At 45.6% G+C, this 26,808-nt stretch overlaps 1 protein-coding gene and 1 long non-coding RNA gene across 12 annotated transcripts in view; one reads left to right on the top strand and one right to left on the bottom strand.

Moving 5' to 3' along the window:
* Positions 1 to 26,808, top strand: part of RORA (RAR related orphan receptor A) — a 760,993-nt gene that overhangs the window by 702,187 nt on the left and 31,998 nt on the right. For all 7 annotated transcript variants that reach the window (XM_051821924.3, XM_051821923.3, XM_089310499.1 and 4 more), the window contains one exon: positions 16,716 to 16,801. In XM_051821924.3, coding sequence (XP_051677884.1) covers positions 16,716 to 16,801 — 86 coding nt within the window. The remainder of the gene's footprint in view (positions 1 to 16,715; positions 16,802 to 26,808) is intronic.
* The window catches only part of LOC149123132 (uncharacterized), a 74,162-nt gene continuing 47,964 nt past the window's right edge, over positions 611 to 26,808 (bottom strand). Inside the window, exons 2-4 of one of the 5 annotated variants that reach the window (XR_016218222.1) lie at positions 18,101 to 18,239; positions 16,976 to 17,118; positions 611 to 13,132 (exon numbers count right to left, since the gene is read on the bottom strand). This is a non-coding gene — a long non-coding RNA (uncharacterized LOC149123132). Of the gene's footprint in view, positions 13,133 to 15,998; positions 16,353 to 16,975; positions 17,119 to 17,147; positions 17,327 to 18,100; positions 18,240 to 26,808 lie in introns of those variants that run through there. The other 4 variants (XR_016218220.1, XR_016218221.1, XR_016218223.1 and 1 more) reach the window with 4 other exon arrangements.

The following is a 26,808-nucleotide window of genomic DNA, read 5'->3' as shown; positions in this document are numbered from 1 at the left end:
CCTCACTGAGTGTTTTCATTTCAGAAGAGCATCAAAACCACGGAGCCCTTTCAAGTCGTCTTCTTTTACTGCGAAACCAGAAACCATCCCGATGAGCACTTTGAGTAATAACCTGTGTCCCGGCTGCAGACGGCATTAAACTCCTCGTCGTATAATTTTCTAATTTGTGTGTAGGTAGTTGTAGCAAACAACTCAGTTTATTTCAGAGCATGACATCAGACAGCATATTTTAATGCAGAAGTGATGGGCAATGAAATCAGAATTTCTGCCAGGTCCACCCTAATGGAAGAGAATTGTCGGGAGAAATAAAATCTGAGAATCGGGGTGCCTTCCCAGGGTCCTTCACCGACTGCACTGTAACAGATGCAGCAGGAGGGATACTTGCATGTGAACATTGTCCCTTCAAAACAGTCACCTGGGGAGGCTGAAACCTGTCCCTGCCAAAAGCTAATCTGTAAGCCCCCTCTTCCGGGACTGCCTGCACCTCCTGTGGCAGTGTTTTAACATCTTCCATAGTGGCAATGGTCCTCCTGGGAAAGTAAATGACATCTGAAAATATCCTACAGGTAAGGTACTACAAATGGCGAAGAAACCAGTCCAGGTCACTTGCCTCTTTTTTTTTTTTTTTTTTTTTTACAAAAGGGGGCCAGGGCTACACAGTGACATGTGTGTCTTTCTCATCTCGTTGGCACTGAGAAGGGTTGCAAAAGAAGTAGTTCACAATAGGCCGTGGTGATGACAAGATCATTCCTCATCGTGGTGCATAGGCCATGACGGCTGGAAGGAAACATCGGCCACTGGGTTTCTTCTTCCGGAAAATTAACGGCATAGATGATGATGATGGTCACAGGCATTCAAAGGCTGTCACACCCCTACATCTACGGTGTGTGCCGGACATCCAGAGTGCCGCCGTCTTGCTGGTGCACATCTCAGCAGTGTTGGAATTACTACCCCCTGCCCCCAGATGTGTACAGTAGGCACTTAGTGTAGGGAGCAGAATGGTGGGGGAGGGGGACAAAGGAGAAAGTCCTGCGCCGGAGGAGCAGGGAATGGTGACTTTCATTGTCACAATCCTGGAGTAATCGCAGTAGAATTCTGACTTCACCCTCAACCAGGTCACTAGGAGGCAACAGAGTTGGGTCCTAGGGCAGCTCGGTGCTCCCCTTGCAGTCACGCAGAATTCCCTGCTGCTGGGCTCTTGAGACCTCACGCTTACAGTTGCAAGGCTGAGGCAACAGTACAGCTGCAGAGTCGCTGTAAATTTCAGTCCTGACATTGAAGCCGTCCCCATGAGAAGTTCTTTGTTTTATTCTGTTTCATGGTTGGATTTATTTTGGGATATGAGAAGTGGATTTCTTTTTTAAGATATAATTATTTGAAAGGTAGAGAGAAAGATCCTCCATCTATTTGGGGGTTGACTCCCCAAATAGCGGCAACAACCTGGGCTGAATTATGACCATCCACTGCCTTCCCAGGCACATTAGCAGGAAGCCGCATGGGAAGTGGAACAGCCGGGACTTGAACTGGCCCTCCAGTGTGACATGCAGGAGTCCCAAGAAGGGGCTTGACCTGTGGCACTATAATGGTGGCCCCAAAACAGGCTTTCTTCAAGTTTCATTTTTTTCACGTGTATGAGATGCTACCAAAGAATGTACAGAACTGTTAGCTGCTTTCTGGTCTCGGCGCCTTTTTGGTGCAGATGGTTTTGGCTTGCTGCAGATGGGGAAAATAGGCTCGCTGGAGGGAACTGAGTGGCAGCATTGCTGAGGACACCATTCTTGGATCCAGCGCACAGGAACTCAAGGCCCTTGGCCCACTGTCTCCACTCAGGGCTGAAATATTTGGGACTAATTTCCTCCAGTTTCACAATTACTCTCTTGGTAGACAGGTCAAACATTCTTTCAAATAATAATAACCAAATTCCTAGCATGGTAAAGTACTTAGTTTAGGAAATTCGTTAGTTGACTCTTGGAGCGCTCCGTTTTCTCCTCCCTCATCCTTTCTTGCACCCTGTTTCAGAGTTCTAGCTGAGTGATAAGCAAGGCCTGGCAGTGGCAGCAGTGTCCCGTGTCAGCTGGGACTGACGGCTCCACAATCCCATAATTCCCTGGGGTATGTTAGACCAACGCCAACCCGATCACCACATTTGAAGTTTGGTTTTCCCCATTTCGGCTCTTCTGTAAAGGTCCTGGGGTGATGCAAATCTCAAAATCTTTACCCTTTCCTGAGCTGTCTCCCCTGCTTTTACGGGGGACATTCAGTTATTTTAAAGAGCCTTGAACTTTGTTATAGGTTCTTAAAGAACATTTGTAAGCTTATGCCTACAGAAAACATTCTTTTAAGTTAATTAGCAGTGTCTAAAAGTCACGAACGAGGAAAGAAAAAAAATTAGTCACTCTCAAAAGGGACTGCACTGTTCAATTGGGCAGTGAACTGAAGTCCTCAGAGCTGTTTCCCTTAACAGAGCAGAGGAGGGAGAGGCGTGGCTGATCTCTCATTGATGCAATGCTTCACTCTCAAGAAACAGGCTTGGGGGCCGGCACCATGGAATAGCAGATGAAGCTGTCCCATATGGGCGCCAGTTCCTGTTCCAGCTTCCCCGCTTAGGATCCACCTCCCTTCTAATCACTTGGGAAAGAAACAGGAGATGGCCCAAGTGCTTGGGCCCCTACCACCCATGTGAGGGACCTGGATGAAGCCCTTGGGTTTGGCCTACCTCTGCCTTGGCCATTTTGGCCACCTGGAGAGTAAACTAGCAGATGGAAGATTCCCCCCCACCATCTGACTTTCGAGTAAATAAGTAAATCTTTTTTAAAAAAAAAAAGATATATTTATTTATTTAAAGTCAGAGTTACACAGAGAGCAGAGAGGCAGAGAGAGAGCGAGAGGTCTTCCATCCGATGGTTCACTCCCCAACTGGCCACAATGGCCGGAGCTGCAGCGATCCGAAGCCATGAGCCAGGAGCTTCTTCAAGGTCTCCCACGTGGGTGCAGGGGTCCAAGGACTTGGGCCATCCTCTGCTGCCTTCCTGGGCCACAGCAGAGAGCTAGATCAGCAGTGGAGCAGCCAGGTCTCAAACCAGTGCTCCAGGCTAGTGTGTTAACCCGCTGTGCCACAGCACCAGCCCCAATTAGTAAATCTTTACCAAAAAAAAAAAAGACAAACATGTTTGAACAAGACTGATATTTCCCTGTTACCATCACCCAGTTTGCCACTGCCAGTGGTAAATTCTATGGTAAAGTAATCAGTTCATTGAGTCTAAGTGCCTGCTCAAAAAGCTGAATCAAAAAAGAAAATTGGATCCCCTAGAAATCTTAAGGTTGATTTTGGAAGCTGGGGATGGCTAAGGACCAAACTTCCCCTTGAGACGTATTTTAAAAGACATTTTAAATGAATTCTAATTCCTCATAGGTGCTAGCCATTCTTCTCATTATCAGTGACTGTGTGTAAGGCATGACTGATTTTTAACACAGACCAAAGATACTATCCCAAAAAAATTCTGTCCCATTCAGAATTTCAGCATAAGTCAATATAAGTCTATACACTGTTGAAATGATTTTTTTTTCTTTTTAGCTAAGCATTAGTTCTCTTTTTGGACTCCATTTCTTGGAATTGCTTTCAGTGACTGCTTTGGGTCTGAGTTACTGTGAAGGCAAAATCAGGGCGAGTCATGGGCAGTAATTGGGTTGGTTTTCCTGGAACACTGCACTGACCCCAGACACCGCACTGGGCATTGCTTCTCCAGCATCTTACACGGGAGACTCCTGTGTGAAGAACACACCTTTGTGTTATGAGGAGGGCCTAGCTTCAAAGTTACTTCTCTATGTCACAATGTCCTTAACTTGGATTTAGTCCTTAAAATCCAATATGGTTGTAACTTGAGCTCCTAAAATGCTTTACATTTGGAAAACACTTGGTTTGCAAAAAAAAAAATTAAAAAAAAAATAAAGAATGACTGTGGGAAACAGATTTGAATTGTTGGTGCTGCTTGCATGAGTTTTGCCACTGTTGATTGAAAGTAAAGAGAGATGAGCAGTGGCCTTTGGAAGAGAAAAACAACAACCTCTGTCCCAAATGAAATTGAAATTGTTTACCCTGAAGAGAAAAATATATTTTCTGTTCCATCGACGCCGGGTTAGTGTTGTGCGGCCCTGTCTCTTCTATAATGGCAGGGTGTGGTATCAAGAGGAATTCTCTTTGATCATTGGCAGCGAACGTTATTTTCAAAACAAGTCAAGAAGGAAGGAGCAAATTTATAGGAAGTGTGTTCCAGCGGGTACTCTGCCAGAACTGTGGCTTTGAAGAGAACATCACATGGCATTCCCTTCCCTAAACCAAAATACAGCAAGGAGGGTCTAGTGGGTTAGAGGTGGGCTTCTCTTCCACTTTAAAAGTAAAAGGTTTATCTGTTGGGGAAAACAGTGACAGAGAAGGAGAGACAGAGATCTTCCACCTAGTGGTTCACTCCCCAAATCCCTGCAACAACTAGGGCTGGGCCAGACCAAAGCCAGGAGCCAGGAACAGCATCCTGGTCTCCCATGTGGGTGGCAGGGGCTACAGTACTGAAGACATCTGCCTCTGAGGTGCATTAGTAGGAAGCTGGATGGGAAGAGAGCAGCGAAGACTCAGCTGGCACGCTGAGAGGGGGTTCGGGCACCCCAAGGGTTAGCTTAACCTGCTGCACCACAGCACCTGCCCCTTCTCTTCCACTTTGATCCCTTCCCCTGACTAGATGACACCTGCTGGATTTTGACTTGAAGAGATGCCTCTACTATTGACAGTCACCTCTCAATAATCACAGTTGCATTGTCATACAGCAGGACTAGATCTGGAATACTAGCTAGTCCAACTCTAGGCCTAGAACACAGGAGGAGGCTGAGCCGTGGAGACAGGGTCCAAAGTTCACAGGTGTCTGCTGAACGGAGCTCATCCCTTGAGAAGCTGTGAATGGCTCCTCACCTGTACCTGAGTCTTTCCTCTTCTACCACAGGCTGCTTGCTCCACTTCTCACCTCTCCAGGATGCCAACCTTGCACGGGCTTCCCCTCAAATGAATGGTTTCTTTCAGTCGTGCTTAGTACTTGCTTAGCATAACGTCTCACATTAGGCCTCTACTCTAGAAATAAAGCTGCTCAAGTCCATGGCTTCCCACAACAGGACTATAACGACCTTCCCCGCACTCTTCTGAAAGCTTCCTCAACTCCAGCACAGCCTCCACCAAATATGACTGTCCTTAGAATGTAGGCGTTTGAGTCAGGCATTTGGCTTTGAGGTCTAGACATCATTTAGGACCCCCATGTCCCACACTGGAGTGCCTGGGTTCAACTCCCGGCTCTGGCTTCTGATTCCAGCTTCCTGCTGGTGAACCCCCTGGGAAGCAGCAGTCAAGGCTTAAGTAGTTGGGTTCATGCTACTCACAGGAGACACCTGGATTGAATTGAATTCCTGGCTTCAGTCCTAGCCCAGCCCCAGCCATCACAGGGATTTCTGACATGAACAGGAGATACTTCTGTCTTTAGAATAAACTTTGTAGAAAGGTAATAATAGAAAGGTGGTGATAGCAGACATCAGTTGAGTATTTACTGTTGCTAGGCATTTATTGCTTGTACAGGCATGTTAGCTGTGTACCCTATAATAATGAAGTAGGGATCATGTACAAGACGAAGAAACTAAAGCACAGAGAGATTAAGAAAGCATCCAAGTTCATAGAGCCAGTGAGTGACAGGGCAAGGATTCAACCCCAGGCTCAAGAGTTTGCATGGTCCATGTCTACACTTTGCCTTCAGTTTGAACTCAATTCTCTTCCTCCTCCTCTTATCCTTAACTCCTGTGCAATGAAGCGAATGTCACAAGAGAAAGTAGGCCAGCGACTTGTGTGCATTCTCATCATGTCTCTGGTGCCTCTTCATGCAGGTTCTCAGGAAGGGGTGGTAGGACTTGTAGCTGGATGACCCTGAGAGAGAGACAGACAGACAGACACTATGTGCGTGTATATGGTGTTTGCATGTGTGTATCATGTGTCTGTGAGGAGTGAGGCTATTTCAAAAAAAACTAACAGTGGAAATAAAAGATCATTTGTGTGCCATATATTATTATGAAATCCATTGATAGTGGATTTCCAAAAGCTCACAAAAAATGCCACATTGGAGAAAAGTATTTCAAGAACTTTTTGCACCAAAACAGAATTATCTGTTAATTATCTTTTAATCTGTTTTTCATGAACATCTTGAAGTACCCTTGTGTTTGTGTAGGAGTATGCTAAGGTGTGTATGTGATGCCTGCATGTGTAATGATTCAGGACAGTAGCAGCCATTGATGTTAAAAATGACCTCCTGTTCTGAGCTTTGGCTAGGACAGTAAGATGTGCCCATCACAGCCATTAGCAATCAGAGGATGTTTCCGTCCAATGTGAAGTGTGCTGCCAGCACTTAGGAAATGGATTTCAAAAACCTTCCTGTACTGAACTAAAGTGTGTGTGAATGGTACACTTTGAAAATTAGAAAAATCCACTTATTCCAGTGATAAAGTCACACTCACTGACAGTATCTTAAGTGCTAAGGACACAGAGTGCCAAACACTGGAAAGCTGCTAGGGGTGTGTCCTCTGAAATGTTGTCTCTGCAGGAAACAGCAGCAGCTTGGACCCAGGAGTAGAGACGGGAAATGGAACGGGAAGGATAGTGTGGAACCTCACGTGGCTACTCTGTTCTTTTCTCCCCTCCAGTGCGTGACTTACCTGATAAACACCAAAGATACCCATTGCCCTTTGGTGGGGTACAGTGACATTAGGTGACATTTGGGGTTCCTGCTTGAACTGATGCTCGCACATTAGACTTTCTTGAACTAAATCTGACAATCTCTCAGTTTCATCCAGAGCATTCCTTTGCCTTGTGCTACAGCTACTTGATATCCTGTAGCCTCTGCTGCCTTTTTCTCTGTTTCCTTTTCCTACTAAGAAAACACTGCCTACTCCAGGTGTTCCCCCGTGGGAACAGACGCTGAAACAGCTGTGCTTCAGGTATCAACAAATGTTGCAAATTGTTCTCTGGCTGAATCTATATTTTATATTTAACCAGCAAATTTAAAGAGCATGTCATTTCTGTGGTCATTCCTATGGCTAACCGAACTGGTTGTCTTAGAAATGCATTATGGTAGAGAATTTTTTAAATATTATTGAGCTACAATCAAGAAATATATCTGTGATGTATGTGAAGGCTTAGAACTTACCATATAGATTGTCTGGATGTTACTGGGCTATGTCCTGGAAATTGAAGGTAGACAAAATAGAATTTGTCTTCTAGGAGTTGGTCGCCAATCCTTCAAGACCTTACAATCTTAAAATGGCTAATAGGACAGCATCTACACTTGTGCTGCTGGCAAGCCTACTTTGCTTATGATTTTTAGTGAAAACCAGACCCTTCTTGGCCTCTAACCCAAAGTTCCATTCTTCTAGAGAATTCCAGGTAGAACCTTGTTGAAATGGAGAACAGCACTGAGACGGAGTAGGGCTGTGGGACAAACCTCTTAACATCCACACCCACTAAAATGACCTATGGGCCAAGAATATTGTGGTGTCATTGACTCTGGATTCCTGTGATGATGAGTGTGTTGTCCTTTTTGTCTTCTATGCCTTAATCTGGAGGGGTATAAATGTGTTGTCAGAGTTTAAAATTACATTTTTTTTCCATTTTTTTCCCATGAATCCAAAGTTTGGTTGGGGAATATTTCTTAAATGACATACTAGTCTGTGAGCAGTAACTGATCTTCAAAAAACCACCCAAGCTAATGGAAAGAAGCACTGGGTTCCTTTGCCTGGTAAGCTGTCATGACATAACCTAGATTCCTGTTTCTTTGACCCACTTCTGTATATCTTACTTCATCCAGCTTCTTTTTGCAATGGCACAGTAAGGGAGTCATGGATATTGTGTAATTTGGAAATAGCAGTCAGTGGTTGACTTTTTAGGCAGGAGACTTTGACCATTTAAATAGTATTCTGAGGCAGACAGAATTTTTGATTGACTTATTTAGTGAACTGTGATGTCGTATGCCAAGGAAACAATGAGCCAGACTCATATGAAGCTACAGAACAAGTAGATTTAAAAAAGCATCCTACTTGTTATATGATCCATTTCTGTGTAGTAGGTTTCTTCTGTGTTAGGACTTACAGTAGAATTATATTTGGTCACTTTTTAAAGATAATATGTAGCCATTTAAAAAAATGAAAAGCTTCTACTCTGAAATACCAAGATTGTAAAATGCAAATAGCTTGAGATATGCATAGGCAGATGTGAAGTTGTATGTTGTAAAATGGAATGATTATATGCTCAGCTTCCCTGTGAGAATTTCGGGGTAATTGTGTAAAGTAAGATTGTTCCATAAGATGCAGTAAGAGTAATTGGATGATTTGGGTTGAGCAGAAATAAGATAAGATCTCCAGAGTTGGTCTGGTTTTAAAGATGTTGTTTTCGGTTGCACAAACTAACTTTGAATGACAACCAAAAGCTGACCCCATTGCTGTCAACTGTGAGCAGAGACTTAACCTAAATGTGGTGTCATTGTTTTTGCTAAGGGGAACAAAGGAATTGGTATCTAGAGTGAGGTTGATTGCTAGAAAAGATTAGATGCAGTTCTGTTTTGAGTCAGAAGACTTTTTTTAAATCTAGTATTATCCAAAATTATTTAAGGGACACTCACTCATTGTGGGAAAACGTTGTTAGGAATTTCCCTTGAAGCATGAGCTAACCACTTAATAAAATAAAACAGATTCTGTTTCCTGGTCATATGAAGTGACACCAAGCACACAAAAAGATGCAAGCGAAGGATTGTTGTTAGATGGTCCTGGTGGTCCTAGGAAATCTTTGAAAAACTGACTTGGATGGCCATTGTCTTGGCCCTTGATTTCACAAAATTGCACAGATCCTTAGCAAGCATGTTCCACCATTTACAAAGGAGAGAGAGAGATTAGATTTGGAGAAACAAAAAGAAAAAAGGATTTTTGTTGCTGATCTTGGTGGCATCATCTTCTGGGTAAGAACGTACTCTGCATTTGACTCTGGATGAGTAGAATAGAGTCTGAGGAGGCTTCTTTGCTTTTCAAGTGTTTCTACGAAAGGTTTAGTTGGTGGCAAGGTGGTTACCATAAGAGAAAGTCAGGTGCCTTCAGTTTTGGCATTTTGTGCATTCCTGTGTATTAGAATTCTAGGGAGAACTAGATCTAAAACTGAAAGCCATGCGTGGTTCTCTCCATGGAAATTCTGTTCCTCTGGTCTGGCAGAATCTCCTTGTCTAGGGACAAGCGTGTTCATCCGGATTTGACTTTGTGCACAGCTACATGTGTACCAGGGAATGTGAGTGGAGTTCTCGGGAAAGCTTCATCTGCTGGGGATGGAAAGATGCTACACGGGACGAATGTTCCGTTCCCAGGGTCAGAACTACCTGTGTGTTCACAGAAAGCCACAGGAGAAGATGCAGCCAGCATCCGGATCCTGCAGAGACTTGCTGCGTACACAGCTCAGCTCTCAGTTTACGTTCTCTGGCGCTGTAACTCCTGTGCCTGTCTTACCTACAGAAAGAGTGAAGGAAAACTCAGTGTGCCAAACCCTCAAAGTGGCTTCCTTTTAAATGGAGTTTGCCAACACGTGAGCTCTGAATTTTTTTAAGCATGTTTTATATCTAGATATTTGGAAGGTATATACAATAGTTGTCTGAAAAATGGCTTTTGAAAAAGCTGTTCGGTCTTCAGCACAAATGACGATTACATTTTTAAGAAGTCGCTTAACAGGGAAGGTGCATGGGATCTGCAGGGGTGGGGAGCACACTAACTTGGAGGACTTTTATTTTCCAATGGCTATAATGAAAGGGTCCTTTGAGTCACACAACAGATAATCCCAAGGCTTGGGATGTCAGAAGGTGCCATTTGCCTGGGGTTCCTTCGAGTGACTCTGCCCCTGACGACTGTCACAGGGAGGTGATGTCTCCATCTGAGAAACATCTAGACCTATCCATCCCCCAGGAGGCATTCTGCAAGCCAACCATTAAAAAAAAAAAAATCCAGCTAGCAGGTGAGCAGCACCGGGCATTTTTTATTCTCTCTGTGGTGAAGCCTGTTGTGGGTAGTGAGGGCACCGCGTCCTGGGCCTTGCCAAGAATGATAGACCAAGGCTTCGCAAAGCTTCCCTTTTATATAGGTTTTTCATCTTCAAAGAGCTCTGGAAGCAGTCATTTACGACCAGCTGCCTGGGAGGTGAGAATTAGTCCCTGTTTTATAGGTGGAGGAAGTGCAGGTGTAAGTGACCGGCTATGGCCACCCAGAGAGTCGCAGGCAGAGGGAGACTTGGGAGGGCCAACTCCACCTGTAGCTCCTCCTCTCCTGTCTCCTCTCTCCCTGGGCAGCCCCCGCAGGGTGATGACATGACTCTGAAGGCATCTGATAATCCTGAATAGATTTGGGGGGAAGCAGCTGCTGCTTGTAGACACAGGGAAAGGCGACATGTCATCTTCCCGAGGCTCACTTTGCCCATCTGTAAAATGGGGGTTATAATCCCCACCTGCCTCCTTCAGGGATGTTGTGAGTACCAAAGTGCAAAGAAGCTAGTGGGGACAAAAACCCTTTCAACTGTGTAGAACTCTGCAAACTTCAGGCACTGATGTTGTTGCCAGACGTGGTTATGATGCTGCTTCCTGTCATGAAAGAATCCAGGATCAAGGGAAGAATTCTATGTAATGGCCAAAAAATGGTGAAACAATCTGATAGATTTTATAGTGTGCAGCTAGAACCTTAGCCCTTCCTACCCCAGGGCCATTGCACATGCTTGGGCTAGGGACAGTCCACACTGGGTTCCAAGGGCAGTTTGTTTTCCTCCCAAAGTGGAGACATAGTGCCCTGTAAGGATATAGACCTGTAAGGATGGGTGTTGTCAATAGCAAGGCTCCCTTCCTCCAGGCTGTGGCAGTCACTCTGCTGCAGGGGGCTCGCAGCTAGGTGAATGTCAGTCCCTACTTTTATCTGCTTGGCTGTGCGCCCTTGGGCAGGGCACAAGCCACACAACTGTCTTTGGAGGCCCTGGAACTAGGAGGTGGTCAGGCGCAGTGGGGACCCACTGAGGACCCCGCAGCTGTCCGCCAGTGGCCTTGACACGCAGACGGGGCTGCCGTTCGGGCCACTGCCGGAGTCTTTCGTTCCCCGGCAGTGCAGAACTGGGGATACAAAGTGCAGTGAGTAATCCATAAAGGACGCAAGCCATTCGACCGAAAATAAAATCAAACGCCTTGGGGTTTTTCTTTTTTAATCTTTATTGGTTTTTCTGCTTACAAAAGTAATACATGCTGGTTCCAAAAAAAAAAAAAACCAACATTAAAGAAATATGTAACCTCACAAGGGAGAAACCATATATACCATTCACAGGTTTATGTAAAAGGTAGCATTTTTTTTAACCAGTTTTGCAAGGTGTGGCCACTGGTCATTGCTGGCAAGCCAGCAGGTGCCCCAGTCTGTTCAGGTGAATTCCAGAAAGTATATGGTGTGCAAGTGAGCTAAAGTGAAAGGTCCACATTCGTTTATTTTTATATAAGCAGTACTGTTGGTACTATTGTTAGTAACAAAATTCCATGTGCTGCTTCCCTCAGCTGCTGTGACATCCCACTGTGCTACAGCACACAAGTGCCAGTGTGGTGCAGGACTGCTGTGGGGGCTGGGATGAGCTGCCTATCTCGTGATTTGGAAAGTTAGCATCTTTCCTCTATCCTCACTTGGGAAAGAGCTTGAAGTTTGGAGAGAGAAATTTCACCAAAAGGCAGAATTCCTTAACAATGATAATTACTACTACGGAGTGCCAGGTATTTCTGAGAATTGTGTGGTACACTTAGAGAAAAAATACACATAATGATCTTATCTGTGTTGCCACTTACACATCGTATCACTCACTGAATGGTCAGATAGCAAAATGAGTACTGGCTAGATTAAATACTTTACCCAGCCAGCATTAACAGTGGCTGAACCTTGGTGTCAGTCATTTTCAGGTCAAAAGTTTTACCCAGAATTTTGTAAACTTGAGACTAGCCCAGAATATTGATGATTTTCAGTTGGAAACCCTAAGCGTCACTCCCAGCCAAGAATCTTGACATCGGTTTCTGTGTAGTGTGTACGCCCAACTAGATTGCTTAGACAATGTCTTTTGATCCTTGGTTAATGATTGTATACCAAGAGGAGTGTGATGTTTGTTACTGAACAATGTAGCCTTAGCAGTACAATAAGGTGAGAAATTACTAGGAGGCAAAAAAAAAAAAAAAAAACCTAAGCTGAGTTAGGCAAAAAACACATTGAGAACAAGCCTTGCCTTTTCCCAGCTCTCTTTGACAGGTTATTCTATGTTCCCATGTGAAAAATACAGATATGAATGAAGATGACAGTAACGATAATTTTAACACCTACCTCAGAGTAGAGCTGGAGGAGCGAGGGAGATGATGCCCAATGCTTTATGGGCACAAATGTGAGGAAACTTCACAAAGTCCACCAGGAATGCATGGGATGATGGCTTTCCACCATGGAGTTCCACTTTTTTGCACCAAAATAAACTTTATTCTCTTTGAAGTGGCTCTGTTACATGTTAGATGTTCATCTATAGGAATGCATTGGATTCTGATCAAGAGAAGGAATAGAAGCGCTGGGAATCTGTACAGTGCCATGTCTCGTGTTCCGTTTCCTTTTGTAACAGAAAACACACTTTTTTAAAAGATTTATTTATTTGAAAATCAGAGTTATACAGAGAGCGGAGAGGCAGAGAGGGAGGTCTTCCATGCAATGATTCACTTCCCAATTGGCTGCAACGGTTGGAGCTGCGCTCATCTAAAGCTAGGAGCCAGGAGCTTCTTCTGAGTCTCCCATGTGGGTGCAGGGGCCCAAGGACTTAGGCCATCTTCCACTGCTTTTCCAGGCCATAGCAAAGAGCTGGATCAGAAGTGGAGCAGCTGGATCTTGAACCAGTGCCCATATGTGATGCGGGCACTTCAGTCCAGGGCAGAAAACACACTTTTTTATAGAAGTACCCTGCTAGGTGCTAGCACAGGCCAGGGACCTCTGTAGCACCCTTGCCTTCTAGGGTCTCCAGGTGCCCTTCTGCCTCTTGTTGTCAACTCTGCAGATGGAGAGAGCATGCCTGAATTACTGAGGGTGCACGAGAGAGAGCCAATTATTTAGGCAGCGGTGCTGAGAATGTGGGAAAATGAGACTTTTTCCCAGCAAGATTGTTCATTGTGAAGCCAACACATGATTAGACGTGTGCGTCTTGCCTCGCATACTCCACTCCACAATAAACCTCTTTGCTGGGATGAATATGGATGTGAGCTAATTTAATCAATATGCTTGTGAACGTTGACAGTTGGGGTGTCTGACAGAACTCAGCCTTTGAAATGCTGGCTGCGTGGATGTGTGCAGTATGTATATGGGCCAAGCCTCATAATTTGTGTTCAAAGCAGCTTATTTTGAGAAGACACAACACTGTCTGGTAGAAAATGGAAAAGCCCGTGGGATGAAGAGCAAAGGGATTTTGGTCCTTTTCCTTCTCTCATTGGACTGAAAACTCACATTTATGGGGACTAAACTGCCTTTCTGTGAAAAAATTTGCAAGGCATTAACTACATCTTTTTTTCCCCCTCTCTGGTTCATTCGAATGCTGTAAATGGACTAAAAGGGGGGATATAGAGGGCTTTTGTGCATTGTTGGATTAAAGGGAGGGCTCAGTGCTCTGCTCCTGTCTGTGAATATTTGCTTTCGAGGAATGTCAATATGTGGACCAGATCGCCTTCAGACAGTTTGCTTTTGGAGCGGGTGGATTTTAGTCATCTCCTGGAGAGCAGCTGCAACTGAAATTGTCTTCGGAGATGAGAGAGCCATGCTGGGGTCACACTGATAATGGCATGCTCTGACCAATCAGAATCCCTGCACGTGGCTTTGGAGAGCCCTTTCCACACCCTGGCTGTGAGCTCTCTAACAGATCCTGACTCTTTAGCCAATGGTGCCCCCCCACCCCCGGAACTAAGCGCAAACCCAGTAGGGACAGAGGTCTAGGAGAATGGCCACTTGCATGGATGTGCACATCAGTCTGCAGTGAGTCCACTCATCCCCTTCATCAAGGATGTGCCCCTGCTCAGCTCAAGGGTGCTCTCCAGATCTGAAAGACCCTGGGAGCTGGAACAAGGCTGAAGACCAACGGGTGTAGGAGCCTCAGGTCAGGATTTCTGAGTCACAGTGGCACCAAACTAGGGAGTCTGGGCTGCAGCTCCTCCCCGCCTGCATCCCCTCATCCCCCACCTGGCCATGAGCCCTTCTACGAGCACAAGTGCTGGCGCCAGGATGGCACTCCTGGGGCCGCCTCCATGGTGGGCAGAGCTCCCCGTCCATAGGATTACCTCAGGCCGGTAGCAGCCATCTTGGTCACTGCCTTGTGCACCCCTATGGCACTTCCCGTTGGTAATCCAGTCCCAGTCCTCGCACTCTCAACAGCAGCGTCTCATTTTCAGTCTGATCCATAAACGGCTTCACTCAACATTCCCGATAGGGCCTGCATAGGCCCTTCATGTTTTCAGGGAGGACTAAATGGAGATATGCCTTATCTCCCCGTCTTTACGATGGATGGATGATCCTAACTCTTGAAAGGAGTTTAGCCTTAGTGTGGTTTTAATTGCCTTGGGTAGTTTTGATACTGACTTAAATTATAGGCTGTAAAGAAGTTTCTCTCTCACGGCTGTGATTACACTGTGAAGTGAGACACCAACAGAAGCCATACTGTGTTTGGTTTTATTTCAGATGTAAATTCTGTGTAAGAGGTGGTCCCTGTCCTCTGTCCCTGGAGGTCCAAGTAGGGGAGGCTGGTTCTCATTATAGGCCAGCTGATGCATGTGGGGAAATCAAGACGCTCACTCTCAGCCACCTTCGCCTTTCAGACTTTCTCTAATTTCTGGAAAAAACATTGAGCCAAACACAATAGGCAGCTGGAGAGAACCTGGGGCACAAACCCTTGCCATCATGATAAGGCACTGTTATTTTTCCACTAGTTCCTAAAGAGTTTTTCTTGAAGCTGTCAAGCTGGGCAATAGCATCGGGAGGCAGAGTTGCAAATGACAGTTTTTGTCCAGTGCTGCCTTAAGCATATGAAGTCGCATAACTCAGACTATGCATAGGCAACAGTGTACAAAGACATCATTGTTGGGGTATTAGAAAGCCTGCAGGTTATGGCAAATACATTGGATGTGAGATTTTTGAATGGTTCCTAAATCTGGACAAGCAAAAACTGAGTATGCCAGCAGCAAAAATGATGGGTAGGAAAAGGACCCTCCTTCCAGAATAGCTGTACTCTGCCAAAAGTCCCCAAAATACTTGAACTAGATCCCGTCAGGGGGAGGTGGCAGAACATAAATGGTTGACTATGAGGTTGAATCCAGTAGTTTTCATGTGTGGTCTTGGGCATTGGATACAACATGGCATCAAATCCAAAATAAGTGGTTGTGGAAATTGTGCTAGGGTACCGGGTTACATCAGAACAAAGCATGGGCTCTGTGTCTCTGTGTGTTACCTTACACTACACAGTGCATTCCTTAGGGGCACTGCTTTCTGTAAGCTATGAGGAGCTATGTGAAAATGAAATAGACGTGGACACCTGCAATTGTGTTTGTGCGTACAGTGTAGATCATCAGACATGATATCTTATAGTGAAAACCATGGAAAATAAATTTGGTGTAATGGAATCTTCCAGATACACCATCGACTCTTGCCCTCCTCTCGACACAGCTCAGCTGTAGTCTTTCTTATGTACCATATAAATTCTATTGACTAGGCAATCCAAGCACTTGCTTTTGCCTGATTATTTTATGTTTTTTTTTTCTAATCCTCACTTATACTTTAAATCTCCTCAAGATACAATGTGTGTGCTTAGACATGTGCTTTGTCGTATTTGAGAACTCTGGTGTGATATATGTTAATTATTTGATGCAGTCTTCCAGACTGATTTAAGAAATCACGTGGTGACAAACACGTGCCTACAATACCAGGAAATCAATTTCCACAGTTAAAGAACTCAGCGATGTATCCCATTTGTCGGGATTCATCACTACTAAATTCAGAGAGGATATTAACTTTACGGTTGAAAGATCTGGATCACACACAAACGGACTAATTTTTAACACATGGCAACTATATTAATTTAAAAAAAGATGAGAAAGAAATTCTTAACTTACCCTCATCTGTAACTTATTAATGTTTTGAATTGAATCATTTTCCTAAGTAGACCTGACTCTTTGGAGTATTTTTTTTTTCTCCACCAGTTGAGCTGCAATGCTCAGCCAAGACAGATCCATGACCTTTTAAAAATAATGATGGAAAATGAGATCGGAGGAAACATTTTAGGATCTGCTTTGCTCTGAGGCCTAAACTGCGAACTCTCCAGTTCTTGAAGGCTTTGAAATGCTGATTCCAGTCTTCCTGTGGGTTCTTAAACACCTTCTCAAATGACCCATTTTAATAACCCGAAAGCTATTATATAACGAGCAGCCATAATTTAGTCCAGGGCTCCAGGGGGACCCTCACAGTTCAGCAATGAATAGTTAATGCAGTATAATGTTTAGCAGGTTATTAGTTTCCACTATACAAATGCTGATCAGGGAACGCTTTTATAAGGTGTTTAAAAGAAAATGTAATTAACTGGTTGCGTGCTTCTGTTGCAGCTCAAATTGAAATTATTCCATGCAAGATCTGTGGAGACAAATCATCAGGAATCCATTATGGTGTGATTACGTGTGAAGGCTGCAAGGTAAGCCGTTTTAATTGTTGTTGTTGTTTCTATTAATGTTAGGATGTTTCTGATTGCTATTCTTTGCTTTGATATCATCTTAAAATTCTACTCCTTGAAATTTGGAGTGATGAGAAATGACGGGACAGGATAAATATTTTGATGTGAAGTTATAATTAAGGAACTTATATATACCTTTTTATTGCTTCCTTCAAAATAACAGGAGTCTACAGTAAGGTGCTTGAGTGTTGCTCAGGGTCCCTCTGGTCGCAGAATTGGTTGAGTGGATGTGCAGTCGCTGACATCTTCTGTGATGTCCCTAATACAAGCTGTTATTTCTGATTAGGCATTTTCAGTAAGTTAAACTGGAATGTGATTGACTCTTACTGCTGGCGCCCAGATGTTAACCCATCTGGCCCAATTATGGGAAGGCTGAAAAGAACTGAGTTCCAGTTCTGGCATCACCGCTTCTCTGTATTATTTTGGGAATGCCTAAATCTTGCAGTGGCTGTTTCTTCTGTAAAGTGGGCATAGCACCTGTTCCTCCTAAGAATGGAACAGGAATATTCTTTTTTAAAAAATGCTCTTGAAATCTAAATATTAATATTGCTGTAATCACTACTTTTATTATTAATGACCTTGATCTTACAGCAATATGTACAGCACATGCATAATGGGAGAATAGGAAATAGAGATGTTTATCCTAGTAATTCAAGACCCCCAAAGCCCCATGGTCTCTGTTATTCAAATTTCAATTTATTAAGATTTAAATCCTCTTGCTTGTATTGGAAAGGCCCGGAGACAGCTTACAGGATAAAACAGTGCAAAATAAACAGGAGAGACGCTATTTAAACATGCAGGGAAGCCTCAGAGACAGCTGATCGCTACAACCAGGCCTGAATCAGCCTTAAGGCTTTTGGAGACCGAAGCAAAAAATGAAATCTATGGGTTTGGGTTAGCTTTCCTGTAGTGAAATTGGAAAATACAGTGTCATCAATGACAGTGTCACCTACAGACACAAATAATTACTAAAAGACTTCAGGGACATCAGCCTCATGATTTCCTCAATTCTTCGTTTTACCACAGTCATCATTGCAAAGTTCCCTAGCAAATACTGCCTGGTGGTCTCATCTTAGTGAAGCCTGAGATTTGCTACACCCCACTGCAGTTCCTAAATAAGATAAAATAAAATAACACCAGCCTTTCAGGCTACTTAAGGGGATTCTGAATTACTCATCTCTATGGTGACCCTTAAAACCAAGAAAAACGTGAGGTGCTTTCAACTTCCTCTGTCTGCCCTTCTTCAGTCAATAAACTAACCTGCCTGGCCCATGCCAGGATGGAGGGAAGAGAGGGATCCGCCCACGGCAGCTGTCACTCCATGGACTTTCCGAGTTGGTTTGCTTGATGAGTTGGGCAGCTGCCGTCCTTGACCCAGTAGAAGGGACGTGGCCTTTCCCTGTGACATAGACAGCAGTGCTTACCTACGAGGAGGCCCCAGCAGATGGGATTTCTGTGCACCAAATACCACCCAGGTGTTTCCTCAATGAGCAAGGTCCCAGGCAGCATTCTGACCACCACCTCACTCCCTCTGAGTCTGACGTCCAGTCTGCAGTCTTGACAAAGATCCCAGCAGCTGGAGGATGAACTGACAGGCCATTCTATAAAACCCAAGTTGACTATGCATACTCCTCTGTTTACATAGCACGCCTTCTCACTGCCCCAAGAAAACAAGCGGCAGCTCCGAGTGCACAGGTGTCCTTGTTCCTGATCCCCTTTGAGATCTCTTCTGTGTACTATCTCAAGGCCAAAGCCAGTTTCACTTATCTATAATTCTCTTCCTCTGCTCTCTCGACTTTATACAGTGCACGCCACTAAACAATTAAAACGTTATTTTATTAACAGACTGGGCCTGTGCCCAGCCTGGGACTTGGATAGCGTTGTGTGTTTATTCTTGATGCACAGACTGTTTGTTCTGGATTACAGTTTCTCTTTGCTGTGACATTTTTATTCCTAGTTATGGCGAAGAAACTTCTACCATTGATGTTAATTATTTATCACCTTCTACCTAGCTGAAGGGGGTTATATCATGACCAATTGTAAATCACTTATCTCTGTGACAGTATAATTAAACATGAAGAAAATGTCTAAGTAGATATATCTAGTAAGAGGGGAGAAGGTGACTGGGTCATTTTCTGAGCTAACCATTTAGTGAACGTATTTTAAAATGCATTTTAAAATCAACAACATGAAGCCAGAACAAACTAGTGAACCTATGTAACGGCTGAAATAATTACCTGTTTTCCCACATAATTTAAACATTGCAAATGAGCAGCAAAAAAAAGTCAAGTTTCAAGAGTAGTCTAGAAAAACAGAAAGAGCTGCTATCTCACCTTCTCCTCATCCCCTTTGCCACCTGTGGAGAGACTGCTTGTGTTCTGGGCCCCACCATTCCCATCTGTAAAACGGTGGTCACTGTTCCTGCTTTGTATAGGGGTAGCTCATGCATTCAGGTAAAGCACTCAGAATTCCAGGCACGTCACAAGCAGGTACTAAGTGTTGGCTGTTCCAGTCGTTATGAGCCAACTCCTTAGTACCTTGGTAATGCTCTGTATGAGGGTACTTCAGAAAGTTGGTGAAAAGTTGGAATTAAGAAGGTAAGTTTACTCAGGTGCAAGAACAATCTTGCAATCCATGCAATTAAGAAGTCTTCAAAAGGTTCCTAGAAGGACAAGTATTTAGCCTCGTGGTTAACATGCCTCCCTCCAGCATCCAAGTCCATGGGTTCAATACTGGGCTCCAGCTTCCTGCAGTGTCAGCTAACAGATGGGAATTCTTTCTGCCTCTCAAATTTTTTTAAAGTTTGTAGAAAATGTCTATTTTTTATGAAACAAACTGTACTTATTTTTTTTAACTTGTGCTCTAATTCCATTTTTCCATGAACTTTCTGAAGTACCCTCATAGGAACCCTCATTGAGTCAGATATTATTTCCAGGATAGTTTGCAATGCATTATGTAGAAGCTGCCAATAAAAACAATAGTAGCATGAGCCCCGCCTTGGAGCCAGGAGTACTGGAAGGGATCCAAAGACATAGAAGACCTAATCCTTCCCTCAAGCAGTTCATGGTCAAGTTGTAGAGAAGAGGATGGCACAGGTGTGAGAGCTAAGAGGCAGCATAGGGAGGGGGCTTAGAGGGCAGTGGCTGAACAAGGTGCCGCTGGAGAGGAACAGAGGCAGAGAAGGACTCGATGTTCAGGGCTGGGGAATGGCAGAGACAAAGCCCAGTGATAGAGAAGTCTGGGTCTGTATTTAGGGGACAGCACGACACTCAGTTTGACTGGAGCCAAGGGCGATTCTCTGTGGGCAGGGGAAGGTCACTGGTAGACAGGTCCATTATGCCCAGGTGATTATAAAGACACTGCACTTGTTCTTTTGAAAGAGTGACAGGACAGCATCCTGGTACTGTTGAGCTCTGGGCACTGCATTTCAGAACATATGTTAAAACCCAGGCCTGGTGGGTTTAGCTCTGTCCTGAGTTGTTGGAACAGAATTGAGTTCCAGGCCTGGGTGAACATGATGGGACCGGGAATGTAAGGTAAGCTGGGGCGGGGGTCAGGTCCTGGGCCGTGAGGGCTGAGGAAAGAGCCCAAGATACCACGAGAGGATGCAGTTGTCGGGGTCAAGGCTCAATCCTCAAAGTAAAGGAAAAAGTGAATTGTTTTGTTTCTCATTCCGTTTCAGTTCCCAGCTTCATCATGACACACAGTGGCTTCTCAGCTGATGGTGATGATAACCACACTCACCCACACATTTTTTATCTACAGCCTTCAGACTTGTGGGTGCCATAGTTTTGTTTTGAAGATTTATTTATTTACTTGAGGAGAGGCACAGTTACAGATAGAGAGGTCTTCCACCCGCTGGGTCACTCAGAAACGGCTGGCGTTGGCCCAGTTCGGAGCCAGGAGCTTCTTCCGGGTCTCCCAGGTGGGTGCAGGGACCCAAGCACTGGGGCCATCTTCCATTGCTTTCCCGGGCGCATTAGTAGGGAGCTGGATTGGAACAGGAGCAGCCAGGACACGCACTGGTGCCATGTGGGATGCCAGCACCCCAGGCAGAGGCTTAGCCTACTACGCCACAGTGCTGACCCCATGGGCTCCCTAGTTTTAATTCTAGGTTTTATAATGTTAATGTACAGTCCAATGCTGGAGTTAGTAAATAGTTTTCTGATTACATTTAAGACTCTGCTTTTGAAAAAGAACAGAGTATCACTTGCTCATCAAGTTTTTATCTTCAATTAATACATTTCAGATGGTATCCTCTGCAAAAGCTTCCTTTTTTTAACAGTTAAAAAGAGGGAGGCATTGTAGCACAGTGGCTTAAGCCATGGCTTGCAACGCCACTGTCCCCTATCAGAGCACTGGTAGGAGTCTTGGCTGTTCTACTTCTGATCCAGCTCCCTGATAGTGTGCCTGGGAAAGCAGCAGCAGACAACTGCGGCACTTGGGTCCCTGCCACCCATGTGGGAGACCCGGGTGAAATGCTGGCTTCTGCCTGGCCTTCCCCCAGCCATTGTAGCTATTTGGGAATGAACTAGCAGAAGGAAGATATCTGTCACTCTTCCTTTCAGGTAAATAAATAAACCTTTGAAAAAAGTAAAGTATTTTCTAAGATATCTAGAGTACATAACTGATCCTTTTACTTTTCTTTTAAGGTTAAAAAGAACTTGCCACAAATATTCCTTTTAGACCCAGATTGTCTTTTTAGAGAATTCTGATGTTTTTATTTCGAGTGTGAAGTATTACCAGCCCTGAACCAATTCTGTCCACTTCTCAATCCTGACCCATTCATGCTAATACTGAACGAGCCACTGAAAATGAAAAATTAGAAGGATAAGCTCACGACATCAAAACATCAGCTCTGGTATATAGAGGTGATAGCATAATGCTTGTTTCCATGCTTGTGGCAGAGATGGGTCAAATCAGCATCAGTGCGACTCGTAGTTTCTAGTTCTCCTGTGTTTGGGTCTTCATCCTGTCTCAGGGTGCATCCTCCTCCCATGCTTGCCTGGAAACAACTGTAGCTGAGTATGCTCACTGGGATTGGTTCTGAATATGAGAAAGCGAAGGCAATAGCAAACAGCTAGATTTTATTTATTCTCACAGAATTTGAAAAGCAGTGAGATCCATCTCCTATGCACTGGTTCACTCCCCAAACGCCCTTAACAACCAGGGACCCAAGTACTTGAGGCCATCAGTGCAGCCTCCCAGGGTACACATTCACAGGAAGCTGCAATCAGAATCAGAGCTGGGGCTCCAACCCAGGGACTTCTGTATGGAATGCAGGCGTGCCAAGCACTGTCTTTAACTGCTGTGCCAAACTCTGGCTCCAAGAACAGACACCTAGACTTCCGCAGTTTGCTGCGTGAGGTCAGCTGTAATCCTAGATTATTTGCACATGGGGTTCTACTGGGAGGGAAGTCACGGTTGAACAGGAGATCTGAATTTCCATGCTCAGTGCTGCCAGTTGCATGAATGTGGGGCTGTGCCTGCTAACTTTTCAGATGAGGCTGCCGCCTCTTTTTGAACTAACAAGTTTCCTTCCTCATTGGCTGTTTTTCCTGTCTCCCACCCAGCTGTATCGCTTCCCCTCCCTCTCCCTGGACTGGCAGGACAGTGGACAACTATCCTCTTCTCTCCCTTTATCCAGATACCTAACTTTCTGCTTTTCCTTTCTTTCTCACCCCATGTTTTTTAACATTCTCAATCTAGAGTTCTGAAATACAATCCTTTTGTACCAGGATCCTCTGCAGTAGACTGGAAAGTAGAGACATGCACCCATTTCCACAGTCCTCCAAATCCCCAAGTTTGAGCTGTGTAGGAAAATACAATAGTTGGGGCAGGCATCTGAGCATTCCCAATAAATCATAGAGTTATGAATAAATCTCGGTTGTCAAAAGCAAATGTGTCGCCGTTCCAAAGCGTCTGCCATTAGAATTCAGCCAGGCAGCTGTCAGCTGTTTTCTTGTAATTAAACAGCCAATGAGCAGCTAATTAAGACATATGTGTACACAGAAGTGGAAGTGGGTATGTTAATGAACTGTAGGAATCAATTCATTAAGTGAAAATTGTCAAAAGACCAAACATCAGATCAGCATTTCAGCCTGTGCTTCACTGAGAAGGAGCCCCAAGCAAGAAGGGACCCCCTGGGAAGAAGACCTCTGAGCCCCTTCCCAGCTACACACCCCAGCTCAGCGTCCAGCCACGCTCTCGGGCATAACTATGAATACCTCCAATGGGCAGTGCCGTGTATATCTCCCACCTCTTGATGAAGGAGGGTTTCCCTGCCCACACAGAAACCTGGTGTTCCAGACCCTATAGAATGCTACCTCCTTCATCTGAACCCTTACGTGGGACTTGGACTACAGAGGGAAAAGTGGTTTGGGGCTTGCTTGTTTGGTGGCTTATCGTTTAAGGGGGTTCAGTTTGCCCTGGGCGTGTGTTTTGTTTTTGTAGTACACTCAGAAGTCTGTTTGCTTTGGAATATGATGAACCTAAGATTCAGGGATTTAATTCCTAGCTCCTCCCCTAATCTGCTGTGGGTGACTTGGGACACATGTCTTAACCTCTCTGCACTGTAATTCTGTCATTTGTAAAGCAGATATAAAACTGCTTTGCAAACTGTAGGTTATAGTGAATTGCAAAGTAGTAAGGTTGGCAAAGTATCCTACATGGTACCTAGTATAGAGTTAGGCGCTCAGCATATAATTTTCAATCACTGTGATTGTTTTCTCCTCTGGTCATTCATTCAACAAGTATATGGTGACTCTTTAAGAACTGGGCTAGCTCCTGGAAAGAAAGACGCAAGGGAGAGAGAGAAATAACACAGCCATGTAAGGGCCAGGAGTGGGGTGAATCCACGGCTATCAGAGTGTACGAGCGAGGGGCAGAGTCAGGGGCACCCCCAAAGGACTCCATGAATGCAGAAGGGGAGGAGAGGCTGTCCAGGGTGTGTCAGAGACAAGGATTCTTGGGAGAATTGAGAACGCAGTAGTTGAGGCGCGGCCAGAGTGCTACTTTGAGAAGAGGGAGATACGCAGGCAGGCGGTCACCGCCTGGTCATCAGTAGGGAGCCACTGAGGGCTGACAGGCGGGGAAGCGACTTGACCGGTTGTAGGTTCTAGAAAGAGCTCTTTTTGACAGGCAGAGTGGACAGTGAGAGAGAGAGAGACAGAGAGAAAGGTCTTCCTTTTCCGTTGGTTCACCCCCCAATGGCCGCTGCAGCCAGCGCACCTCGTTGATCCGAAGCCAGGTGCTCCTGGTCTCCCATGCGGGTGCAGGGCCCAAGGACTTGGGCCATCCTCCACTGCATTCCCCAGCCACAGCAGAGAGCTGGCCTGGAAGAGGAGCAACCAGGACAGAATCCGGCGCCCCGACCAGGACTAGAACCCTGTGTGCCGGTGCCGCAGGCGGAGGATTAGCCTAGAAAGAACTCTTTTAAGGACTGTGTGGAATGAAAGGAGCACAACCTGGTGGGAGGCTGTGTCAGGACGGTCTCAGGAAGCGGCAGTCACAGAAACAGGAAAACCATGGTGAAGGTGCAGGAGGCGGATCTGAGAATCACCAAGGTGGCTGCCGGCAGCCTCAGTGGGCGGGTGGCCGCTAGGACGCAGGGCAGGTGGTGAGATAAACGAAGCCCACCTCGAGTACCTGGGTGGGGAAGGGAGGGCCTGCCAGGGAGGACACAGGCTTTTGGAAACTGTGTGGGAGTCAGGGGAGGGGCCTTCTAGGGCCCCATATGTGGGTCAGTGCCTACCCAAAACCAGGGCAGAGCTGCAAACAGGCTGAGAAGCTTTTAATTGGCCTCTGGAAAAACGAAAAGCGCCCACCTATCTGTACATGCAGGACTTCGGAGCGTGTGCCACGGCTCCCATGTTATACAGTCATACACGCTTGCACGTGGTGTCCTCCCTCTAAACTTTCATCTAGACACAAGATTCTCAGGGAATCCTTTTGTGCCCGTCTCCTCTGTCTGCACCTGTGGTTGGCGAAAGCCTATGGTTCCCACACGAAGGTCGGCTGGCACCACATTTGCCCGAATGAATAAGAAGAAAGTGAAACAGCAGCTACGTATTTCGGAACTTCACTTCTTCGTCAGTGGTGACGCGCGTGGCTTCTCTGCTCGATCAGATAGTACTTTTCAAGTGCTGGAAGAGTATTTCCTCCCATTTTTTGCATGCTACTCATGCTGTGCTGGCTACAGATATGACATACTTTCGTCTGCGTTACCACCACGTTTTAAATGCAGATAATGCACAAAACAAGAAGTCAGGCCCTGGTTGTTCTAGCATTTGCCAATTTCTGTGGTGTGAATGCTTCCACCACCATTCCAGTCAGCCAGCTCACATGCCCTCCTGCTGAACCCTGACTAGGGAAGAGGTATACACACAATCAAACAGCCTCTTCACCATTCAGACCCTAGTGGATTTTTTTTTTTTTTTTGACAGGCAGAGTGGACAGTGAGAGAGAGAGACAGAGAGAGAAAGGTCTTCCTTTGCCGTTGGATCACCCTCCAATGGCCGCCGCTGCAGCCGGCGCACCGCGCTGATCCGATGGCAGGAGCCAGGATCCAGGTGCTTTTCCTGGTCTCCCATGGGGTGCAGGGCCCAAGCACCTGGGCCATCCTCCACTGCACTCCCTGGCCATAGCAGAGAGCTGGCCTGGAAGAGGGGCAACCGGGACAGAATCCAGCGCCCCAACCGGGACTAGAACCCGGTGTGCCGGCGCCGCAAGGTGGAGGATTAGCCTATTGAGCCACGGCGCCGGCTCTATTTTATTTATTTTTTTGACAGGCAGAGTGGACAGTGAGAGAGAGAGACAGAGAGAAAGGTCTTCCTTTGCCGTTGGTTCACCCTCCAATGGCTGCCGCGGCCGGCGCTCTGCGCTGATCCGATGGCAGGAGCCAGGTGCTTCTTCTGGTCTCCCATGCGGGTGCAGGGCCCAAGCACTTGGGCCATCCTCCACTGCACTCCCTGGCCACAGCAGAGAGCTGGCCTGGAAGAGGGGCAACCGGGACAGAATCTGGCGCCCCGACCGGGACTAGAACCCAGTGTGCCGGCGCCGCAAGGCAGAGGATTAGCCTTGTGAGCCGCGGCGCTGGCCCCTAGTGGATTATTTTACATGGATTCTCGTTTTTTAATGATGGTTAGGTTTAACAACCAGATTTAACCAAGTTTTAGCAGCATTCAACTCTTGTACCTTAAAAGGAGTGTTCTACAGAACACCATAAGCTCATGCCCAGTCCTGAGAAGCTCGAGTCTTCGTGGGACTCATGAACAAATTCATAGCGTACAGCCATACTGCTTTGTAAAAAGTAGTCGGGGGCAGGGGTTATGGCACAGTGGCTCAGGCTGCCAGTTACAACCCTGGCGTCCCATATTAGCGTGTCAGCTTGAGTCCCAGCTGCTCTGCTGCCAATCCATCTCCCTGCTAATGTGTCTGGGAAGCAGGGGGATGATGGCTCAAGTACTTGGACCCCCGCTCGCCATGTGGGAAACCAGGATAGAGTTCCTGGGTCCTAGCCCAGCCCTGACTTTTGTAGTCATTTGGAAAGTGAACCAGCTGTGCACTCGCTCTGGCTTTCAAATAAATAAATCATTAAAAAATTTGGGGTGTAATAGACTTTCCTAGAGAATGGGAGGCAGATACCAGAACTGAAACATGGCTACAGGCACTTGCAAAGACTCAGGGCAACATGGAATCCATGTCATAGGTTTTGGCAGTCCAGCACATAAGAAGAGATACGTAGGTCAGAGGACACTGCACTTAAAAGTGGGGACACTGGCGTTCCAGTTCCAACACTGACACCAGGGGAACCTTGAACAAGCCATTTAACAACCTGAGCTTGTTTTCGGTCTTCAAAAATCAGGAAAACTAGAGGATATCTCTGGTAACATCATAAGAGGAGGCAGAATCTTCAGGGAGCTTTGTTCTGCACATTATTTCTTTAAATTTCATATGGTTCTAATTCA

The sequence above is a fragment of the Oryctolagus cuniculus genome, chromosome 12, assembly GCF_051225735.1.
Source record: "Oryctolagus cuniculus isolate XC-2025 breed Fujian yellow rabbit chromosome 12, ASM5122573v1, whole genome shotgun sequence".
Taxonomy (NCBI): domain Eukaryota; kingdom Metazoa; phylum Chordata; class Mammalia; order Lagomorpha; family Leporidae; genus Oryctolagus; species Oryctolagus cuniculus.
This window is presented reverse-complemented; position numbering and strand designations above follow the sequence as displayed.